We start from the raw sequence: 20,284 nt of genomic DNA, 5'->3' as shown, positions 1-20,284 counted from the left end.
TTATTAAAGTAGTAGTAGTGTTTATTTTATAGGGTGCGTCGGCGGCTAAGGCCATTTTGCACCACTCACTGACTGGTATTGATAAAGGGGATTAGGCCCGTTCTGAAATTAACGTGTCAATAATTTACAAGAGGTATCATTTATATTTTATTGAAAAGTCGGGTTGAGTGTAGGAATGCTATCAGTCGGGAAATGTTTTCGGGAGTGTCTCCTAGTACCTCAGCTAGGTTGACTCCGAGGTTGTGATTCACCCGTGCAGTACGATATCTTGCACAGTCCGTCAGGATATGTCGCACTGTTAGTGGACAATCGCAATTTAAGCATTGGGGCTGTATTCTCTCTTCGGTGAAGAGGTATGAATGGGTTAATAAGCAGTGACCAATTCTTAAGCGTGTTAAAACCACTTCCTCCCTGCGGACATTTCTTATAGAGGTCTGCCACGCAGTTATTACGGGCTTTATTTCCCGAAGTTTGTTATTTTGGATTTCGAGCCATTGCGTCTTCCAATTTTGTCTAATCATACCCCTCATGGCATTCCCTAAATCTTCCGCTGGCATTAACTGAAAATCTGTATCCGGAGACCTGAGCGCATCTTTGGCTGCAGAGTCTGCTTTCTCATTCCCTGGTATGCCCACATGTCCAGGGACCCAAGCGAAGCTTATAGTGGTCCCTTTTTTACTCAGGGATAACAGAGTGCTTTGTATGTCCTGAACAATGGGGTGACAAGGAGAATAAAGAGATATGGATTGGAGAGCACTGTAAGAATCTGTACAGATCATAAATGACGCAACACTGTTTTTAATGGATCGGAGAGCAATCCTAATGGCAGTGAGCTCAGCCGTAAAAATGGAACAGTACGGATGCAATTTTGCCTTGAGGACTCCATGATATGGGGATACCACAGCGCACCCACAGGCGGTATCCGATTTCGAACCGTCAGTGTATACGAACGTAGATTCGGAGTTTTCGGCGCGGAATTTCTTGAAAAGTTGTTGGTATTCTCCCGGCATAGTAGTAGATTTAGAGCAGCGAGTAAGATCAAGTCTCAAAGCTGGCCGGGGAATTAACCACGGCGGCACGTTGCTGTACCCAGTGGGGTACGTGGCGGGCAAGGTAAAATTGCGTTCTGCGATTAGGTTTCTGAAGCGAACACTTAGAGGTTTAGTGGATCTTGTCTTTCGGTTAAAAAGGTCTAAAAGCAGTGGGTGAGAAATAATGTTAAAACAGGGGTGGTTCGGCGCGGATAAAATTTTTGTGGCATAATTGCACATCAACGTCTCTCTGCGATTGACTAGGGGAGGCTCTCCTGTATCGGCGTAAATGCTCAAGACAGGGGAGGTCCTGAAGGCACCGGTTGCTAAACGCAGTCCCGTATTATGAACCGTCGAGAGCGGTTTCATGTAGGTCTCACGGGCGGATGAGTACACAATCGATCCGTAGTCTAGCCTTGAACGTACTAATGCTCGATACAGCATAAGCATTGAGGTACGATCCGCGCCCCATGTCGAATGTGACAGAAACCGTAAAATGTTCAGAACTTTGAAGCAATTGTCTCTTAGAGTTCGGAAATGTTCGCGCCAATTCAGGCGCCGGTCCAATGTCATACCCAGAAATCGGGCGTTCTCAACGTAAGGAAGCTCATTACCATTGAGATATAGGGACGGTGGGGCTTGTACACCCCGTCCTCGATAAAAGTGAATGCATTTCGTTTTCTCAGTAGAGAAACGGAATCCATTCCTCTGAGACCAAACGGAGAGCTTATTCAGAGTCAGCTGGATCAGCCTAGAGGCATTCGTTAATTTTGATGACCTGCAGAAAATAGCGAGGTCATCAACAAACAAGGAGCCCATAACTGGGGAGCGGATACACTCGGTCACATCGTTTATCGCAATGGCAAATAGGGTCACGCTCAGTACGGACCCCTGGGGTACTCCATTTTCTTGTGGATATAAGGTAGATAGATATTCACCTATTCTAACTTTAAAAACTCGGGCATACAGAAAATTTTTAATGAAAATAGGTAGATTTCCTTTAAACCCCCATTTATCAAGTGTCTTCAGAATTTTGTACCGCCAAACACGGTCATACGCTTTCTCTAAGTCGAAGAACACGCCAATTACGTTTTGCCGCAAGAGAAATGCTTCCTGAATGAAACTGTCAGTCCTGACGAGATGGTCGGAGGTTGACCTACCCCGTCGAAAGCCGCACTGGATATCCGAAAGAAGGTTCCGCCGCTCCAACCACCAAACGAGACGACGGTTGACCATTCTTTCCATCACCTTGCATACGCAGCTGGTGAGAGATATCGGTCTATAGTTGTTTGGGTCCGATCCATCTTTTCCTTGTTTAAGGATGGGTACGACTATGGACTCCCTCCAAGGGTCTGGAAAACTACCCTCTGACCAAATTTGGTTAAGGGATCGCAGCATATGGGGGAGTGCTTCTTTGGGAAGATTTCTTAGAAAAGCGTTATGCACCTTATCTATTCCTGGTGAGCCGTCACGGGATTCGAGGATGGCGGAGGTCAACTCCCACAGAGAAAAGGGGTCGTTGTAAACCTCGCCAGAGTCTCTCGGGTTAAAGGTAAGAGGTATCGTCTCATTCTGCTCTTTCAGTGTTCTAAATGGTTCGTCGTAGCTGCCGTTACGACTCGTCTCCGCAAGTCGACGTCCAAAGCACTCGCTTATTTCGGGAGGTGTCGTCAGAACTCGGTCAGTCTCCTTCAGGGATGAAATTGCAGGGTTGTGGTTAGAGCCAGAGATGCTTTTAATCTTCCTCCAGATGTTGGATATGGGAGTCCTGTGGTTTATAGAACACACAAACTCCTCCCACGAAGCTTTCTTGGCCTCCTTAACCACTTGCCGAGCTTTCGCTCTGAGGCGCCGGAAGGCGGTGAGATTTGTCGCCGTAGGATATTTGCTAAAGATTCGGAGTGCCCTCTTTCGCACCTGTATAGCTTTTGCGCACTCCTCGTTCCACCAAGGAACTGTGGGCCTGTGAGATTTGCATTTAGAACGGGGTACGGTGGAATTTGCGGCTTCTAGAATGTTATCTGTGAGTACTTTTATGTTCCCCACACCATTCACATTGTCGTCGTGGTTAAAATAAAAATTTCTTTTAAAAAGAGACCAATTGGCCTTGCGGACAACCCAATTGCTTGGTTGAGTCGGACGGTGGATAAAACCGCCACCTTTAGTTATTAAAATAGGGTAGTGGTCGCTACCGCATAAATCTTTATGTACGGACCACTCAAGCCTAGGCATTAGGCCACCTGTCGTAATACTTAAGTCGATACACGAGAAGGTACCGTTGAAGCTGTTGAATCGAGTTTTTTCACCGGTGTTTAGTAAAAACAAGTTAAGGTCATTGATAAAATTTGTGACTATGCGTCCCCTTTGATTGCACTGAGTTCTTGAGCTACCCCATAGGGTGTCGTGTGCGTTGAAGTCACCCATTAAAACATAGGGCCGAGGTAACTGACGAACGAGGGATTCTAAATTAACTCGACTCACAGGTGCACCTTCCGGCAGATATACGTTGCAGAGAGTAATTGCCTCGGGTGCGTGTACTGTCACTGCAATTGCCTGCAGCGGAGTGTCCAATTGCACTCGTGAGGTGTATAGGGCCTCCCGAATAGCAATTGCCACTCCACCCTGGGCTCGCTGACCACTGGTGTCGTCAAGTCTAAAAAATTTAAAACCTTTTAAAACGGTCTTGTCTGTCAGCTTAAAATGCGTCTCTTGCAGGCAGATGCAGACGGGGTTATAGTCTCTAATTAAAACAACCAGCTCCTCCTTGTGCCTATAAAAACCATTCATATTCCATTGTAGAATAAAATTCATGGTTTAAATTGTTAAAATAAATAAATAAATAGGTTAAAATCTGGAAATGTACGTATGTACACAGTGAGCGGAGGATCAACGTTTTAACCGCTGTTTCCTCTGCTTTATCCTGGCCTGGAACACTTCTGTGTCCGAGACACAGAGGTCTTCTTCCATGGCATCATATTGTGCATCTTTAGAGGATGTGGGTGGGGGTGTTTTATCCCGCTTATTCCCAGCATCCTCAGAAGTAGATTTTGGGTTTTTCTTAGGGGAAACCGCCTTAGAATGACTTTTCCTGTCTGTGACTTTATTAATTTGCTTTTCTGTTTTTTTTTGTTCTCGTGTGGGCATCTTCGTGCTCTCAATGCGAAAATCATTATAAGTCTGAGTAGAGATGGTACATGTAGTTTTTTTAGTGGTGGTTGCGACTATTTGCGAATACGATTTTGAAAATGTTGGGGCCATCTGTGACCGGTATTTCATTCGTGCCTCGGAGTAGGGGATTCTTTCCAGGGTCTTTATTTCCATTATCCTCCTTTCATCTTTCATGACGGGAAAATCTCGGGAGTACGATGGATGCGTGCCCTCGCAGTTGACGCAGTAAGGCTCCGATGAACATTTCTCACCGTCATGCTTGTCCTTGCCACAGCGCGGGCAGGTGTTCTTGCCCTCACATCGCGGTGCGATGTGGCCGAATTTTTGGCATTGAAAGCAACGCATCGGGTTGGGAAAGAAAGGTTTCACAGGTACCGATTCATAGCCTAGGTAGACTTTGCTCGGGATTTTATCCAAACCGAACGTGAGGATTACCGAGGTAGTATTAATCACTTCACCGTTACGCTTCGTTGTAAGTCGTCGACAATCAATGACACCCTGGGAAGCCATCTCCTTCTTAATTTCGTCTGGTTCGACATATAGTAGGTCGTAGTGGCTTATCACACCCCTAGATGTATTTAGAGTACGGTGGATCTCGACATTGATTGGTATATCGTGCAACTTTTCTACTTTTAACAATTTTTCGGCTTGTACGTTATTGGCTGTTTCGATTAATAGGGAACCATCTCTAAGTTTCTTTACTGAGTTTGGCTCTCCTGGAATGATGGCTTGAAGTGCTTTTTTAATGAAGAAGGGAGAAACCTTTTTCAAATTTTCGCCGTCCTTGGAGCATTTCAATGACAGAAACCGTTTTGCTCTTTCGAATAACTGTTCTCCTCCGCCCGTGTCCGGGCGGGATCTCTTTGGTGGAGGAAGAATTTCAGACTCCATGCTACGTTATATTTCATCCCCTGGGCTCCCCACCCACCACGGAGCCACACATTCGGGACGCCACACCGAGATTCGGTGTGGTCGCCAGGGCTACCCAAGGGACATAGGAACCTTCGAAAGGGGGTCTCTTTCGGGTTAGAACCTCCAGCGCGGGGGCCCTCCGAACCCACACGCCTTCAGCCGCCCTACGGAGACCCCCATATCTCCAGCACTAACCCGTCCTGGCGTACGCTCGGAAGGAGCCGCCAAGCTCCCCAGCCGCCAGGAGCCGATTGACCGAGCTGGGCTCTTCTCGGCCGCCCGTTTTGCGGGGAATCCAGGGCCGAAGTGGGGTGTTGAACTCCGGCCCATACCGGGTATCCGACGCCCAGCTGGGTGCCGGAGAGCTCACCCACCAGGATCCCCTTCTCCCCCACGTACGGGTCTCCACGCACGGCAAACACGTGGGTGATTCTGGACGCCAGATCTTACGGCTACTCAGAGCAGCAGAGTCACATGCTGTCTGGACACTATCCAAGCGAGCGACGGGGTTTTTTAACGAGCTTTTCTCCTCGGTGGGCTCGGGTCCGTGGGGGCGCGGCTCCCCAAAGGAAGAGATAACTCTCCTCCCCCCGTGCGGGGGAGTTATTAAAGGATTGAACTATATACTCTAAGGTCATAACTGTATCACAGTTGACAAATTAACCCTCTCAGGCAGTCTCCTCCTGGAGATCAGAATGGTGGTCCAGCTAAACTCCGTCATGTTTTACCTGAGAGAATTCCATCATGCATGATTAATTAAAGTTGGAGTTGCAGTGACTCCTCGGTACAATGATGTGGCAGCTTCCCTTGCCTTCCACATTGCAGTACTACAGCTGTTTAAGTACATGTTCTCATGCCTGCAGTGAAAAGAGTGTCGCCGTACAGACAGATGTGGTTTCCATCTTCACTCATACGAAGAATAGCTTCTGCCCTCTCCCCCAGGTTATGTGAAGCACAGTTAGGGGAAGCCTCATATCGCAAAATCACGGCATCTTCACAGGCCTTATGTATCATTTGGATAGCCTATCTTGACCGGGAAGACTAATATCAGCTCGGGGTAATGCCGCCATTTGTCCGTGACTGATTATTTGACAAGTTAAATCTCTTATATGGCCACTAAACTTTATATTTTAAGTTTTACCCAACATCCGCAACACAGCGGATGTACTCGGTGGCTTACAGCTCAGCCTCAACCAAAAATAAAAAAGTAGGAATAAAATTGAAAATATTTTAAGAATGAAAATAAACTAAAACATAATAAATTCATCAAATCAGCAAACTCGGACATGAGCCTATTATTGTGCAATATTATCACATTATTTATAAAATGTGGATACAATACTGATTATTTCAACCAAAAATATTCAAAGGACATATGATACATTCCATGAAAATTCAGAACCAATTATGAAATGACTGTAGAGGCTGGGCTTTGAGCAATACACGTTGGATTGAAAATAAATGTCGTCTTCAATCAAAAATGTGGAATGCAGGCTGCTTTATCCCAATCTGCCAGACTGGCTGTACCCTTTTCTGCAACTGCTTTCCTCCAATATTCACTTTGAAAATCTAAAAATACATGACTTGCTACATTCTTCATGCATTCACATATATTGTCAATAATCCATGTTGGCACTAAACTATCATTCATTCCTCGATGTGCAGGCAAGAATTATCTACTGGGCTCTTAGGTGCATATTTGCATGAGATTGAATTAGAAACATTTGTAACATTTGTATGAATTATCCTGTCCCCGAGCAAACATGTTGCATGCACAAAGGTGACTTATCCAAGTAAAATCATCACAGCATACACAACATGAATAAGTGTCTCTCACTTGCGTGTCAATGTGGCAGTAGAGGTTGAAACAAAAAGTGAAATACATAGCAAAAACTCATCATGAATAATGTCTCAAATCTTTTCATGTACACATGTGGTGGTCAAGGTCTTTCCTTGCAGTGCTGGATTGATGCAAGTTATGCATAAAAATAGCTGCTCTCACATGTGACTGTGAAGGTAAGCACTCTAATCAAAATATTTGCAGCGAATGTTAAATTGATAGTTTTAATCTTCTCTTTTTGTACGAATGTGTAACTAGGTCGTATTAACGAGTGAAATAGTTACTGCAGATGTTGCAAAAATAAATATCCTATTGGGTGTGCACACATGTCCATTTTAATAGGCTCTTTGTCACCGCACAAATAATGATTCTCATCCGTGTGGTTTAGCAAGTGACAGTTGAGAGAACAACTGAGTGAAGGGTGTTTTCGCAAATTCTGCATTAAAAAAGTATCCCTCCTGCGCGCGTTCAAATGTGTCCGACCAGAATTTTGCTTAAAGGAAAGAATTATCGCACCTTTTGTACGAATAAGAATTCTCCCCTGAGTGTGTACGAAAAAATGTCGCTACGTCTCCCATTCTCGAGAAAGACTTTTCACACTCGTTTCATGAAAAAGGTTTCTTTCCCTAATGCATACGTACATGTCTAACTAAGTGGCTCTTATTCGAAAAACATTTTTCACAATAGTTGCAAGTATAAGGTTTCTCTCCCGTGTGTGTACGGATGTGTCTATTGAGGCTGACACTCAGAGTAAAAGACTTGGAGCAAATGCTACACGAATAAGGTTTCTCTCCCGTGTGCGTGCGTGCATGTCTAACCAAGGTGTTCTTCTCGGAGAAAGACTTTTCACAGTCGTTGCAAGAAAAAGGTTTCTCTCCCGTGTGTGTACGATTATGACGAACTAATTGGACCTTCTTCGAGAAAGACTTTTCACACTCATTGCATGAAAAAGGTCTCTCTCCCGTGTGTGTACGGATGTGTGCATTGAGGTTGCCACTCTGATTAAAAGACTTGGAGCAAATGCTACAAGAATAAGGTTTCTCCCCAGTGTGCGTACGAATATGTTCAACTAAGGCGCTCTCATCCGAGAAAGACTTTTCACACTCGTTGCAAGTAAAAGGTTTCTCTCCCGTGTGTGTACGAATATGACGATCTAAGTGGGACTTCCTCGAGAAAGCCTTTTGACACTCGTTGCATGAAAAAGGTCTCTCTCCTGTGTGTGAACGCATGTGGGAAACAAGGTCATTACGCAGAGAGAAGGACGTTTTGCAGACTGAACGCGAATAAGATTTCTCTGCGATTGATGATTCTGCTACAGCATCAAAATTATGAGCAACAGAATTACTTTTTGTGTGTTTGATAAGCTCATTTTTGTCGTTGAATGCATCTCTGCAGTGAAATGAATTTTTGTTTGACCTGTTACTGATCCCAGGATTTTTGATCGAGCAATTAGGTATCTCCTCCTTGTCTCCCACGAGGGTCTCACAGCCATTTCTTTCAATTCTATTAAGTCTGATATTCCTAAGGCTATTCATGGTATTTGGTGCATCATGACTACCTTTCTTCCCAAAAAAAGTCTTTGCGCCTCCGGTTCCGCTGATTTTATGTGATTTGTTGTTTCTCGCATTGCATTGTCTATCATCAGGAATTGAGCTATTTGTTTTCATATCAGTATCTGGAGCACCACATTTTTCCAAGTCTTCATCCATCAGGTTTCTTTCTGCCTTTACTAGGGATGCTCCAGAGTTGGAATCAATTTGTGTCACAAAAGCTGAGGGACCAGTGCATTCATCAATTGAATAATTCCTCACATTTCCTTCCGCAGGCAGATATGAAGTTGATGGTGTTTGAAAAGGGATTCCATCGTCTGTTTGGAACCCTAGAAAAGAATTTCAAATGACAACTATCACATTCAAACATGATATCTAGGACTCCTAATCCTACCACTCAAAATCGATTTAATGGATGAAAAATGCCATTAATCACGGAGTTAAAATATAGCCTGGCCTGGTCTTGAAACCAGAAACAAAAATAAACAGAAAATGAATGGATGGGAAAAGATTGGGAAAGAAACACATAACACAAAAACGTCTAGGGCAACAGGAATCATTATAACCCATCGTATTAATACATAAGCCAAAACACATGCACACCACACATCTGACTTACAATTGAAGAAGAAGAAAGAAATCAGGCCACTTTAAAAATTTGTTTTATTTTAAGGCAGACTGTGATTTAAACCTTTTTTCTTTATTTTCAATTGTCCTAAGGTAGATATTTTAAAAAGAGAAATTAATTTACAATTCGATTGAATATCTTATGATTAGCAAATATTTTGTAAATAAAAAAATCACTCAATCAACCAATTAAAAAATAAAAATCGTAAATTTTGCGGCACTACAGATGAACATCTATAAAATATATTTTTAATTATTCCTGAATTCGTTTTCATAATACCATTAAGCATTCAAAGCTAAAAGCAATAAAATAAACAAAATAACGATCTGGTGACCAATTATCCTTAACTGTAATGAGATAAACAATCGTTTGGAGGCGTATCGGGGCTACATATTCCAGGATTGCACGCACGCCTCAGCTTTTATTTACGTTGGGATAGTAGTGATTCCACTCTTTTTCATAATTAGCGTCTTTATTGCTATCTAAGCAATCTTATGCAGAAAATCACTGAGCCCCATTGCATTTTGTACACAGTTGGTCCACTTCATTGACGCCAATTTTAGTTCTGTTGTAGTATGTACGCACATCAGATTTCTTTTGGCTACCACTTTCAACATAAATGGCAGTATCGTGACGCATTGTGTAATGAACAAGAACTGATGCCATTTATCCATTTGGGCAGTATGACATGAACATATAATTCTTTTGGAAATTAAAGAGATATAAATTCATTGCTCTGCTCTTGCTGGGTCAAAATCCTTTCTTAATTTACATTTAACTACTTTTGAATGTACCAATGTATGAAAGCCTATTTTCCAGCAAATATTTGGGCCAGGGAAACAATAGTGAACTAGTTATCACATGTACTTTTTGGCACCCACAAATCGTTCAACTAACAGAATAACAATATTACAACAATACAGCTGAATTACTAATTCAGTAGGTCCTTTGGGCTGCAAATGCAAAATAATTTCTATAAAAGATAGTTACCATGAAAAACTGTTGCACATGCAGGACCGCTTATTCACAGTTTATAATAGAAAATGAACTGAAAACACTTCCTATTCAGTTGACTATTTAGCAATTCCACTACGAAGAAGATATGTTATATTTAAACGCGACAGGGGAGTGACACCCACAATAAATACTCCCATATCAGCAAAGCTATGAGATAAAGAACCCAGAAGAAGGGTACCTTTAATAAATCGTACGGCTGCGAATCACTGCTTTGTATTTTAGGAGTACGGATTTCTGTAACTCACTGCAGGGAAAACGGTTGAACTTTGTCCCTTGTAAAGCATCAGCTTAAGGTCTCTTGCACCCCTACTACCCCTCCCTGCAGAGGAGGCAATAAAGCAGGCCACTTGCCAAGGTACCCATAACAGTAACTTAGATGTGTGAAACACTGTGTCCTCGTCAGCATGAGAATATTTGGAGTCTGTGTTTAGCTTTTTTTAGAGTAGAGTTCACTACTCATTTGGGAGACAACTCAACGGTGTGCCCTTCCTTTACGCCTGCTACTGCACTTGAGTCTCTATCTCTATCTCAACACATGTCCATGGACAACTTATTGTGTTACCAGTATTTTTTAAACCGAATGTAGTACTTGTTTTCAATAATTTAACCTTCTAAAAATTACTAACCTCTTTTAAGCATTTTTGAATTTTAAACGGATTTGTAGTGTTAATGACAACAAAGTTAGTGAACACATGGTTCGAAGACTATTAATACAGAAATTCGTTATTTTTAACGCTAAAATTTCGTTTTCAAAATTGCTTACGCACGGAGAAAAAATGGAGAATTCATTTCAAAGTAAAAACTTTCAATAGTATGTAGTATGCAAAAAAATATATCATCGCAAAAACAATTGACAGTGCAACCACTTCACGACGGAGTACTGGGGAGAGGATATAAATGAGTGGGTGGGTCGGGCTAAACACTTTCGTGCTGGATGTCGGGTGGAGGCGATGGACATTTTCATACGTAGAAGACCAGAACCCTCCCACTCATTTATGATCATCCTCACTGCAGGCAATCTTTTAAAAGAGTAAATTATTGAAAATGAAATACAATTTCTGGTTGAAAAAACATTGGTAATGAAATGAGTTGGCTGCGGATTAATGCTATGACTGGGTAAGTGACTGGAGTGAGGGATAGATACCCAGATGAGCTGGGTCTGAATTCTAAGGGACTAAAATACCCATGCAACTCCCCCCAAAATAGAGCTCCATACAGAAATGTTTAAAATGTCCTAATGCTTCTCGTAGCACAAAAACGTTTTCCAACTGGCAAGAAAGGGTATAGTTGACTGCCCATAACTTTACAGCCTAATACTGAATAAATTCGAAATATAGAGTACGGCCACTGAATGCATCCGACCATTTCAAACTCAGGGGTATCTTCCCTTCCCTCGCATTGGCAGGAGAAGATATCTAATCGTTTGCATTGAAAAATCCACGACAGCTATGTTGTAATGTTTGTTTTTTCTGTGACATCATCTTGGCCAATCGCCGCGGTGCATTTTGTTCTTCTTTTTTTTAACGTCTTCTCCCTGCTGGTTGTGTATGACATGTAAGAGTGTTTTTTCGGAAGTCCAGATTAAAGTCAACCTTGTTTAAGTAAGAATGTGTGTCATTCCATGCGAAATTCACCATGAACAATAGGTTAAGGGCCCAGACAGGCAACCAAGTAGAGTGCAGATTGAAATACTTGTTGAAGGTTGACGAATTCGAGTGAAGTATATCACTGAGCGACTGATTGTGAGGTTTTTCACTAGTCATCATGGCGGACAGTGAGGACCATAACGGCAATTTTATTCCAAAATTGTCTAATGGAAATTATTTCGCATGGAAGTTGCGTGTGAAGGCGCACTTAATTGATAAACATTGTTGGATTGCGATAGAGCCGGGATATCACGAAATTGAGGAGTAGAACGTTGTCCAATTAAGACTTAACTGAAAGGTTATCTCAGTATTATACAAAACCGTAGGTGATGATTTTTTATTAGATATTGAGGACTGTACCCGAGTGAAAGCGGCATGGGCGATTTTAGAAGAAATATATGTCACGTCTACGAAGTTCCATGCTTTGTACGCACTGAAGGAGATGGTCAACGTAAGCAAGACCGAAGACATCAGCATGCAAGAATATGCAGCATCCATTGAAAGACTGAATAAGAAAGTGCAGAGAGGTGGTATTGAGTTCGATGATGAAGTCGTAGCTAATTTTCTGTCGGCGGGACTTCCACTTGATGTATACGAAGTGTTTATTCAAAACGTTCTCCAAGAGCCTCAGCTAACAACGCGGAAGGGGAAGGGACGTTTGCTGGACTAAGAAAGGAGGCGCCTACAACTGAACGGAGAGGAAAATGACCGGACTGCGCTCATAACCTATAAGTAGGAAAGGAAGAGTCGTTCAAGGCCGAAAGGGAAAGGTCAACTTGCTGCAGTGGAGAAGAGGGAAAACAATACCAGGTGTTGTTTTAAATGTAAGAAATCTGGTCATATTAGTAAAGTGTGTCCTGAAGTGCAGTGCTATGCTTGTCAGGAATGGGGACATTGGGCTGCTGACTGTACAAGTAAGAATGTAAGTAAAACTAATAATAATCTTGTGCAAGCGAAGTCAGAAAAGAAAACCATTAGTTGTGTAAGATTGTATGCTTTGTCTGCTCTGAAAGGTCCTAATATGTGGTTGTTAGACTCAGCCGCGACTGAGCATATGACTTCTAAGATGGAATTGTTTTCATCATTCACTCCGGGAGGTGGAAATGTAACTCTTAGTTAAGGTAGTATTAAGGTTTGTGGACGGGGTACTATTGTGCTCAGTATGTCAGAAAAATGTGGTGGTAATGACCTAGAAATGAAAAATGTGTTGTATGTGCCTGAATTAAATTTCAATTTAATTTCAATTTCCAAACTGAATGGGCACAATGTGAAGGTACTATTTGATAAAGAATGTGCTACTGGTGTATTTGATGGGAGCAATGTATTTACGGCATATGTACATGAAGGATTATATGCTCTGGAGGGAGATGTGGTAATTTCTAATGTTGCTCAATCATGTGTAGTGCAATCTGATGATTTCAAGGTCGAGGATGACATTGAAGCAGTGGCATTGAAAGCAGTCAGCATTGATGTTTGGCATCAGAGACTTGGACACTTGCACACAGATGCCATAAAGATAATTCCAGGGTTAGAAAAACTCAAGGTACCTAAATAAAGAGAGAGCTGTGATGTATGTATAGAAGGTAAGATGAAAAACACCATTTTTCCAGTGAGAAGAGACAGAATAACTAGCAAACCATTAGAACTAGTGCACAGTGATTAAATGATTTCTCCCGTTAGATCACACGGTGGAGCAATGTACATGGTAACCTTTATTGATGATTTTAGTAGGTACTCAGTAGTGAAATTCTGTAAGAAAAAGAATGAAGTCTTTTCAAAATTTAAGGATTATAAGGTTGAAGTCGAGAAACTGCATGGCCTAGAATTAAAATGCTTACAGACTGATGGGGGTGGTGAGTATTGTGGGGGTATTTTTGAGAACTTTCTCAGAGAAAATGGGATTGTTCATCGAAAATCTGTCGCATACTCTCCACAACAGAATGGGGTGGCAGAAAGGTATAACCCAACTATTGTAGACATGGTAAGATGCTTATTATTTCAGTCAGGTTTGCCTACATCATTTTGGTGTGAAGCTGCCAACACAGCATGTTTCATATGCAATTTAAGTCCTTCACGAGCGATAAATAATAGAATCCCTTTTCAATAGTGGAAGGGACAGAGAGTGGATAAAGAGTTGAGCAGACAAAGAATATTTGGGTGTGCTGCCTGGTTAGCGAAAAAACAGGGTAAATTCCTACCCAGAGCAGTGCAATGTGTATTCTTAGGATATGAGAACCATGTTAAAGGTTACAGATTGTATAATTGAATGTTAAATTCCAAGAAAACAAGTTTCCCTTCAAAGAAAGGACTACATCAAAAGACAGAATGATGGTTTATGATTGTGACTATGATGATGAGAATTTAGATGTGATTGCAGATGATGATTTTGTGAATGAATTTGGAGATGTGATTGCAGATGATGATTTTGTGAATGAAGTTGGGGATAGGAATGAGGTCATAACTGAAGTTGGGGCCAATGAGAATGATTTGGTTAGTGGCATGGATGATGAAGGTGAGGATTTAGATATTGCCCCATTACGTAGAAGTGAAAGGGAACATAAGGTAAAAAATGTTCTTGTTGCAATTTCTCAGCATTAATATCTGATTTTATTGAGGAACCCTTAAGCCCAGTAGAAGCTTTAAGTGGAGAATATGATGATGAGTGGAGGGCAGCTATGGAGAGTGAGTTAGAAAGTATTAGAGCTGCAGGTACTTATGTGTTGGTAGATAGACCTGTTGATAAGAACATTCTAGGATGCAAGTGGGTTCTGAAACTAAAGAAAAATCCAGATGGCAGTGTGAATAGGTTCAAGGCCAGATTGGTGGCACAGGTGTTTAAGCAAGTTCAGAGTGTAGATTTTCATGATACTTATGCCCCAGTTATCAAAAAAAAGACAATTAGGCTGATGATGGCACTGGCAGTTCAAAACAATTGGGCGGAAGAACACATTGACGTTCTTACAGCGTACTTGCACAGAGAACTTACTGAAGAAGTGTAAATGGACCAACCAAGGTTCTTTACAATAGATAAGGGAAAGGTGTGGAAACTTTTAAAAAGCTTATATGGTTTAAAACAAAGCGCTAGGGAGTGGCATGTGACTTTGCACAACGTCTTGAATGATTTGGGTTTGAAGAAGCTGGTAAAGGATCCATGCCTGTATGTGAATGAGAGTGAAGATCTATGTATTGGTATTTACGTTGATGATTTGGCATTTTGGGGGAAGATTGAACAAGTAGAACGTGTTAAGAAAGAATTAGGATGCAAACTCGAGATTAGAGTCCTAGGGAAGATGACACATTTTTTGTCAATGAGTATCAAGTATGGGAACCATGAGATGTTTATTCACCACACTCCTTACATACGACAAATACTAAAGGAATTCAGACTTGAAGAAGGGAAGGGAAGGTCGTCTCCATTAGAGATAGATAGAAATGACAGACATCATGGTCAAGAAACCAAAAGGTTCAATGAGTATGTGTACAGGAAAGCTGTTGGTATGTTGTTATATGTAGCCACTACTACAAGGCCTGACATATATTCTGCTGTATGTTAAGCTCGTCAAAGCAATAGTAATCCATCTAATAGAAACTGGCAAGATGTAAAGCACATTATGTTTTACTTGAAAAGGACTTCGGATGTAAAATTGAAATTTTGTCGTTCAGAATGTCCTATTTTGCTGTTTTGTGATGCAGATTTTGCCAATTCCTTAGAGAGAAAATCTGTTACTGTTTACATATCTATGTTTGCAAATGCTCCAGTGAGTTGGAATAGCAAATTACCCAAGAAGTCAGACACTGTATCAGCATCTACTTGCGAAGCAGAGTATGTATCTAAAGCTGATAACATGAGTGCAATGTGGCTTGCTAAGCATTATGGGGATACAGAGCTGTCTAAGCATTTGTAAATAAAGAACAACTTATGTAGAGATTATGTTAAAAAGGGTATTTTAAGATATGAATATATATGTAGTAGTGATAACGTGGCAGATGAATTTGTTATGAAGTTACAACAATATTCAAGAGTGGAATATTGAAAGAATTTTTTTTGTGTGGACCATTTTTTTGTTTATGATTGTTTGTATTGCGTAAATGATGTCACAGCAAAGGAGGGAGTTTTGTAATGTTTGTTTTTTCTGTGACATCATCTTGGCCAATTGCCGCGGTGCATTTTGTTATTCTTTTTTTTAACATCTTCTCCCTGCTGGTTGTATATGACATGTAAGTATTTTTTCGGAAGTCCAGATTAAAGTCAACCTCGTAGAAGTAAGAATGTGTGTAATTCCATGCAAAATTCACCATGAACAATAAGCTATACCTGGCATTAGGTGTATGGCATGAAAATGCCCGTTGGCTCCGACCCACGTTTGACGTGAAAGTGTTAAAAGGGGAAAGTGACTGCCCCTGAATTTACATCCTGCAGTGAGATAGATAAATCTTACAGCTAGAATCATTACCTTACTAACCAAAGTTAGCATGACACCCACTATCAATACTATGCTGTTTTATAACACCGAAATCCTACAATTAAGGGAATGAAATGAAGTTTGGTTGTTCTTAGCCATACTGATTCCATTACTGGCGCATTACTATCGATTTTATATTATGTAAACAGTATTTTCTCCACCAAGGAAGCTTCATGCTTGGCTCTCTGTAAAACCTAAAAAAGCACCATAGCCTATTGTAGGGAAAGAAGGGCGAAAAGGAATGCGCCCATTTAAAATATTTTCCATAATTTTCCCACTAACTTAAAATGGGCCAAAAGCAAAGATAATTTTTCCATTCACATGACCAGTTTCCATATTCACATTTTCAATTAAGAATTTTCAATACTCGATTCTCAAGCCAAGTGCTCCTTTATGGTGATATGTTACTATTTTTTTCAATAAACTGGTCTCAAAACATGGCTGGTTAAATGTTAAAAATTTCAATACAACAAAAATTTTTGTTAGGCATTAAAAATGATACAGATGACCACAAAAGCAAGTAAATGTAACTCTTCTTCCCTATCAATTTGACACTTAAACCAAAGAAAACAAAAAATATGGATGGATGAATAATAAGTCACAAGAAGACCACTTTCAGGAAATATGACATCACAGCACCATCCCCCATTCACGGCATGGCATCATGAAATCTAGCAAGGCGTCACATTTGAAATCTGCATCAATTTTTGGGCCCGTTCATGGTGCCAATGGCACGGTTCCATTCCAGAATGAAATGGGTGCTGCGGAGACCATGGTATAATTAGACTCATCTGAAGGCATCCATAGAGACGTATGGTTATTTGAAAGCATGCTGGCACACGGGATAGTGGCCAGGGAAAAGACATCCCATCAGAAAGCAGCCTAAGCCTTATCTATATACCGCTATTTGTAGCCCTTGAGAGCACTAACCCACTGATTCCATTGCAGACTCATCGGCCACTATCGCATTCTCAACTATTTCCCTCGTAACAGCAACAGTTGACAACATAAAAGCATTAACATGTACATCCTCTACATGAACATCATTTCCTCCATGTATAGAGTTATTTGCAATCCTAAACAGTACTCACCAAATGCCTTCGTAGCGGAATCATGGGCAATAGTTGATCTCTCAATTGGGTCCCCATACTTGCCTAAAGAAAGCTGTAAGTAATCATCAACAAATGAATCATGTATGCACAAAGGATTCAGAAATTTTCTTAAGGATTCACTAAAACTACTTCATACATCATATTGCATCAAAAGTTGGTATTCCTAACAAATATTTTCCACTCACAATAAATCCTTTTTCAACTCTCTCAGCAAATTGAATATATTCGCATTTCTTTCAACATCAAAGTGGTCTTTGATTTATGTTACGCCGGCTTTGTAATATTATCTTTATTAGTTAACTCTGCAATTGATGTCATTTTATTTTCATAGGATTTTATAAAAAAATTAAAGTTTCTTTGGTAATCACAGAACCAAAATAACATATTTGAAATTAGGCATCCGTGTCAAAAAATGGGATAAAACCCAACGCAGCCACATTGCAGAAGAAGATATCGACACTGAAAACTAAATTTTTCAGTGAAAATCATGGAGCCAATAATAAACATATAATATTTGTAAAATGAAAAGTAGGAATTAATTATGAAAAGTGCTCCATGTGAAAATTGAACCTAGAAGTTCCAGGTAGTAGCCACACACCATAACCGCGGGGCTATCGCTCCTACATGAAGGCAGACCATTTATGAGGGAGTAAAATAGACCTGTAAATGTTGACCCCCTTTTCTTGTTTTAGCCATTGGTTATGTAAACCTACATTTGGGTGATTTGTGGGCAGCTTCTAACATATAATATCACTAAAAAGTTTGATTTGAATGTAAGACCTGATATTCTTAACCCATTGGCTTAGTATTTTTGAGCGTTTCCCTTACCGAGGATTACGATTTATTTCAGCCAAATTCTTTAAATGAATAATATTTTTTATCTACGCATATAATGTTGCTATTTATTTGAAAATTTCACTTAACTACAATGAAACAATTTTAAACGTTATTTAGTTTTTTGTTAGAAGAATTTTGAATTTACAAAGCGATATTATAAACAATAGCAAAATTGTAACTTTTTACAACAATTGTTGTAATAATGCAACAAAGTGAAATTTCGAAGGTAAAATTGGAAAAAGTAATAGTGATATGTGTGTTTTTATATATAATTCTTTTTAACAGTGATCAAGTCACTGATATGGAAACAATCAAACATTGAATTCATTTCAGGATATCTGTAAAAACAATTTGACTTATCAGTTCCTTGAGTGAAAGTTGCCATCATACTTTGTTTTTATGCGTATTTAATGTTAAATGTATTTTTCTGGTTGGTGGGTACTCTGAACAATAATATAAACTAATACTATTTAATGTAAATTTCGTTATCCTCATGGTTTTATGGTATGAAAATCCTTGAAGCATTCGGGTATTTGAAGAGCAACACAGCACTGCTCACACTCCCACCGACTTTCACTATATTTCAAACTGGAGACAATATCCTGAGGAACTTTCACAAATGTTGTAAAAATTTATCCCAAATCTATCTCTCTTGTTGGGGTTGTACTTCTAAAACTAAGTCTGCCGAGAAACTTCATAAGGCTTTCATCGACAGCAAGATTTTGTGAAGGGCAATATATGACTGAAATACTTTTGTTCACGTACTGACTGATGGGAGAAATCTTTCTTAGCCTGTCATTTTCATCGAGAGTTGAATTATCAGTGAAATGCAAAAATTTAGACAGCAATAGAAAGCGTCGATAGGGCATTACTTTACCGAAGAAAAGAGTTTCAGTGACCGCTCGCAGACTCCAATACTTTTGAATTTTATTTTTCTTCACCTGTGCCATCAAAACACACAATGCAAAATATGCTCGTAATTCTTCAGCAGTGGTTGGAAATCATTTTCCGTTAAATGCCGAAGTACTCTCGAGTTCATGCCAGGTGCACCACAAAAATTAAACCTTTTCACGAGGTTATTACATGTATTCCACATTCAGCTGTCTTCCTTCACTTTTTTTCTTTACTGGTTGATGCTCAACCTCTTCTTCACTAGAGTCCTCGCTACCTGTCTCATAGTCCGCGGTTTCATTGGTGCTCTCACGCTCATCGGACGAATCTTCATCACCACTACTCATACTATTACTCTCAAACAGAGCATTCTCGATATCGGTACTCTCACAGTAATCCATTTTTCTGCTTGCCATTTTCGCAAGGAGCACAAACACCGACGAAATAAAGCCTTACGTGCTTCCGAACTGACCATCTGAATGCCAAACCCAGGGTTTATATAGCCCTTGAGAGAAGAAGAATGTCTTACAATGTGATAAGTTCTGATAATGTAACATGAGCAACAAAGGTCTGAGTAAGAAGCAAATTGATAGAAAAAGTGAATGATAACAAAGTAATTGCTTCTCACCAATTTTCAACCCAGAAAAGGTTCTCAAATAACTGCGTATTATATTGCCAGACACATGAATCCAATATCAAAACACAATTGTGAGCAAAGTATAAAGAAATAAAACACCTGTATAAGGATCAGGTTAGGCACCTGCAGTGGAAGTGAAACACAACATTACGTCAGCATTGATAGTAAACCGATAGGTGATTTTGAAAGGGAGACGGGCCTCTGTGGCCATCTGCGGGAGAAAGAGAGGTTCATAATCCGAAATGAACTGCTCACTTGCAAGGCAATAATACTAAGTCAATCGTGAAATTGATAACTAGACATTACAAACTAATATCATTACAGCCATCTGTCTGTCTTGTCATAAACGCACGAAGCAAAATTTCAGTCATTTCAATGGGTGCGTCTGATTCCACGAAAACGAAGTCGTCTTGTTTATGCGTCCTTCTTATCGTTAGCAGAGATGAATAGACAGTCAAAAAATCACCTCTGATAAATACTAAAGGTAATCACTTTGAAAACAATTGCATAAACAGTGAATAATAAGTGCCAATGAAAGGCAACGGGTAGGCC

The 20,284-nt window shown here is 40.4% G+C and overlaps 1 protein-coding gene across 1 annotated transcript in view; it reads right to left on the bottom strand.

Moving 5' to 3' along the window:
- Positions 1 to 10,785, bottom strand: part of LOC124172544 — a 32,670-nt gene extending 21,885 nt beyond the window's left edge. Inside the window, exons 1-2 of the mRNA XM_046551989.1 lie at positions 10,773 to 10,785; positions 7,589 to 8,830 (exon numbers count right to left, since the gene is read on the bottom strand). Coding sequence (XP_046407945.1) covers positions 7,589 to 8,830; positions 10,773 to 10,785 — 1,255 coding nt within the window. The remainder of the gene's footprint in view (positions 1 to 7,588; positions 8,831 to 10,772) is intronic.
- Between the last annotated feature and the right edge of the window lie 9,499 nt (positions 10,786 to 20,284).

The sequence above is a fragment of the Ischnura elegans genome (assembly GCF_921293095.1).
Source record: "Ischnura elegans chromosome 13 unlocalized genomic scaffold, ioIscEleg1.1 SUPER_13_unloc_1, whole genome shotgun sequence".
NCBI classification, from domain to species: domain Eukaryota; kingdom Metazoa; phylum Arthropoda; class Insecta; order Odonata; family Coenagrionidae; genus Ischnura; species Ischnura elegans.
This window is presented reverse-complemented; position numbering and strand designations above follow the sequence as displayed.